The sequence below is a fragment of the Cyprinodon tularosa genome, unplaced genomic scaffold, assembly GCF_016077235.1.
Source record: "Cyprinodon tularosa strain WSP-4 unplaced genomic scaffold, ASM1607723v1 ctg45, whole genome shotgun sequence".
Classification (NCBI taxonomy): domain Eukaryota; kingdom Metazoa; phylum Chordata; class Actinopteri; order Cyprinodontiformes; family Cyprinodontidae; genus Cyprinodon; species Cyprinodon tularosa.
In genome coordinates, this window is record NW_024039174.1 from 2,279,261 (window position 1) to 2,282,157 (window position 2,897).

Sequence of the window (2,897 nt, forward strand, 5' to 3'; positions counted from 1 at the left end):
TTTTTTTTATAATCTTTACATTTTTATATCATAAAAACTGCAATGGAAACACTTCTTTCACATAACATGAAAATGTCACCAATAACAGGATGTTACTAATGGTAAAAAAACAGACAAAGAGGACAATAGGATGGTGGCTCTGCATGTTTTTGCATGAGTTATCGTGTAAACAAACATATTCACATCTGATTTTTATTGCGTATCTTATTGAATGGAAACAACGCAAATGCAAAATTGTCTATTGTCGACATTAGCAAAAATATTGAAATAATTTAGTACACATTTTTGATTTGTGAAATACAGCTATTGTTACAATTGGTAAGTCAATCAATCTTAACAGCAGTTTATTAAATCATCAGCAGTCCTAAACCCAACTCCCTAGTGTTTTTAAAGACATTGATGTAGATGTAAAAATCACTAGTAAGAAATTTGGAGGGTAAATGGCAAAAAACTCTCAGACTTTTGTCCTTTGTGGAATTTGGATGGCATAACAATACATGGCATTAGCCCTAGTTATTCATTCAAGGGCCTCTTTGCAAAATAAAATTAAATACATTTGATTACCATGCATTATTTTACAAGTGCTCAACTGAAAATGAACAAGAAATTAGAATAAAGAGAACAAAAGCTCGGTTCGTAATCAAGCTTTGCATAAGTGCCGTTGCTCAGCTTTTATACCTAACAAGATAATTATGTATCCCCTTAGACAAATGCATTCCCGCCAAAATGACTCCAATCCTATTCCTCCTGAGTTTTTCACAGCCAGACCATGAATAAAAGGCATGAATAAGATCTTGATTATCTTATTACTGGCCATTTCCTTTTTATAAACTCAAATACATGGGTTAAGCTTAAAAACAATACTTTGTATTTGGTTTTTCAATCAGTTGCAGTAAAATTAAAGGTTGTAACCATAAAACAATTGCAGTAGAGTTCACTGGCCGTGAGGTGAAGTAACGGATAACCCTGATGAGCTGTCAGCATTTTACTCACTGCATGTGAACTCCACAAACGGCGATTTATGCGGTTTATTGCCCTCTCCCTTGTTGCCCGTTTTACTCATCATCTTTTGTAGTTACTGCCCTCTTGAGTGGTCACATGTGGAAGAGGGAGGTGGCAAGAGGCCTTTTACTGTATAAAAAGGTAACAGCCCTGGTCCCGGTACCTTGCGCTTCACTCAGCTTGCCTCAGCATCTCTTCTCTCACTCACCAACCCACCAACACTACTCGAAATGGCCTTCACTGGAAAATGGGAACTTGAATCCCAGGAGGGTTATGAAGAATTCTGCAAGTTGGTTGGTAAGGGGAAAAAAGACTTAATCTAGAACTTTACCAAATCTTATTTTGCTTTTCTCTGGAGTTAGTTGGACATTATTAATTCTCATTTTTGTATGTATCCCACTTTAGGCATTCCCGACGATACCATCCAGAAGGGTCGTGACTACAAGCAGGTCACAGAGGTCGTTCAGAATGGGAATGATTTCACCTGGACTCAGTTTTACCCATCCAACCACAAGGTCACCAACACCTTTTCCATCGGCAAAGAGGCTGATATGCAGACCATTAGCGGAAAGAAGTTTAAGGTAGGAAAGGATCTCTTGTTTCCTAACATTGCCAGCATATCGAATCAAGACGAATTATCCTCACACAGACAGACATATAACAGAACATTTCCTTTTTATTATAATAATAATCTCTTCTTGTTGCTGAAAGATGGTAAGTTGATGGAGCCAATCATAAGCAATGACTTTCAGCATCTCTGTTCAGGCTAAATTAGGACTGAATCTGTGGGAGATATGCAAGGTCTATCCTCCAGAGATGCCTTGTCTGGAACGTCTGGTATTTAAAGGGCTGCCCCACTAACATCCTCTCTGTGTTTTCAGGCCACCGTAAACCTGGAAGGAGGGAAGCTGACTGTGAGCTTCCCCAACTATCACCAAGTCAATGAGATCAGCGGGGGCAAACTCATTGAGGTAAACACACTCCCTCAGGCTTTTAATGCAGGGAAAGTCATGCAATGACAGCAGCTATTACACTCAGCACCCCGCAGGGACCATTAGAGTCATCAGAGTTATATGGGCTGTGGCTTGGGAAGAGCTCAAGCTAACGAGAAAACTGAGACGCGTGGCAATGCCACTGAATGCAACTTAACAAATAATTTAGTCTGCCGTTAACCTTTCACCTGCCTTAATGGGACACAGTTCTCTTTCTATTTATATTTTTGTTTTCATGAAAGTAGTGATATGACATGAAATCTATATTTATTGGATATTATTAAAATACATAAAGCATTTATTGCCTTAATTGATATAGATTGTAGATTAGATTTATTGCAATATAATAAAGAACAATTGAAACATTCTTCAAAAGCTAATGATTTCTGTCTTTTTCTCTCTGTCTTTCAGACCTCCACTGCTGGCTCTGTCGTCCTCAAGAGAATCAGCAAGAAGATCTAAAACTGACCTTTAACATATTGTACAGTTAAAAAGGAGAGCTCAAATTTGTAAAAGTGAGCAATAAATTACCAGTTATAACAACATGAACATCTGCTTCTGTTCGTTATTTAGAAATGCTTGATTGTTTTGGTTGAAATGTATAAGCCAGAAAATCTGGAATACTATAGGAATTGACTTAAAAGTGAGGGAACTGAACAAAACTCGTATAAAAATGGGAGCTAATAATGTTAAGGGTCATTGTTTTATTGTTAGAACAGATACAACCCAAAACAGTATTTAGACATTCCTCTGCAGAGAGTAAGCACAGGAATATATCAATGTATTACATGATGCAAAAATTGCACATTTGTGCAAAAACTCCTCTACACTTGTTTCTTCTCATTATGTCACTTTATCTTTCCTTAAATTGTGTTAAAAATGTTGTTATCAGTGAAGATTGTT

The 2,897-nt window shown here is 37.2% G+C and overlaps 1 protein-coding gene across 1 annotated transcript; it reads left to right on the top strand.

Annotated features, from left to right (window-relative positions):
• Window positions 1–1,140: 1,140 nt before the first annotated feature.
• On the top strand, window positions 1,141–2,543 carry fabp6 (fatty acid binding protein 6, ileal (gastrotropin)). The gene is made up of 4 exons (XM_038300509.1): window positions 1,141–1,299; window positions 1,408–1,583; window positions 1,884–1,973; window positions 2,406–2,543. The coding sequence occupies exons 1-4, from the start codon at window positions 1,233–1,235 to the stop codon at window positions 2,454–2,456; spliced, it is 384 nt and encodes a 127-aa protein (XP_038156437.1). The 5' UTR covers window positions 1,141–1,232; the 3' UTR covers window positions 2,457–2,543.
• The last annotated feature ends 354 nt before the right edge of the window (window positions 2,544–2,897 follow it).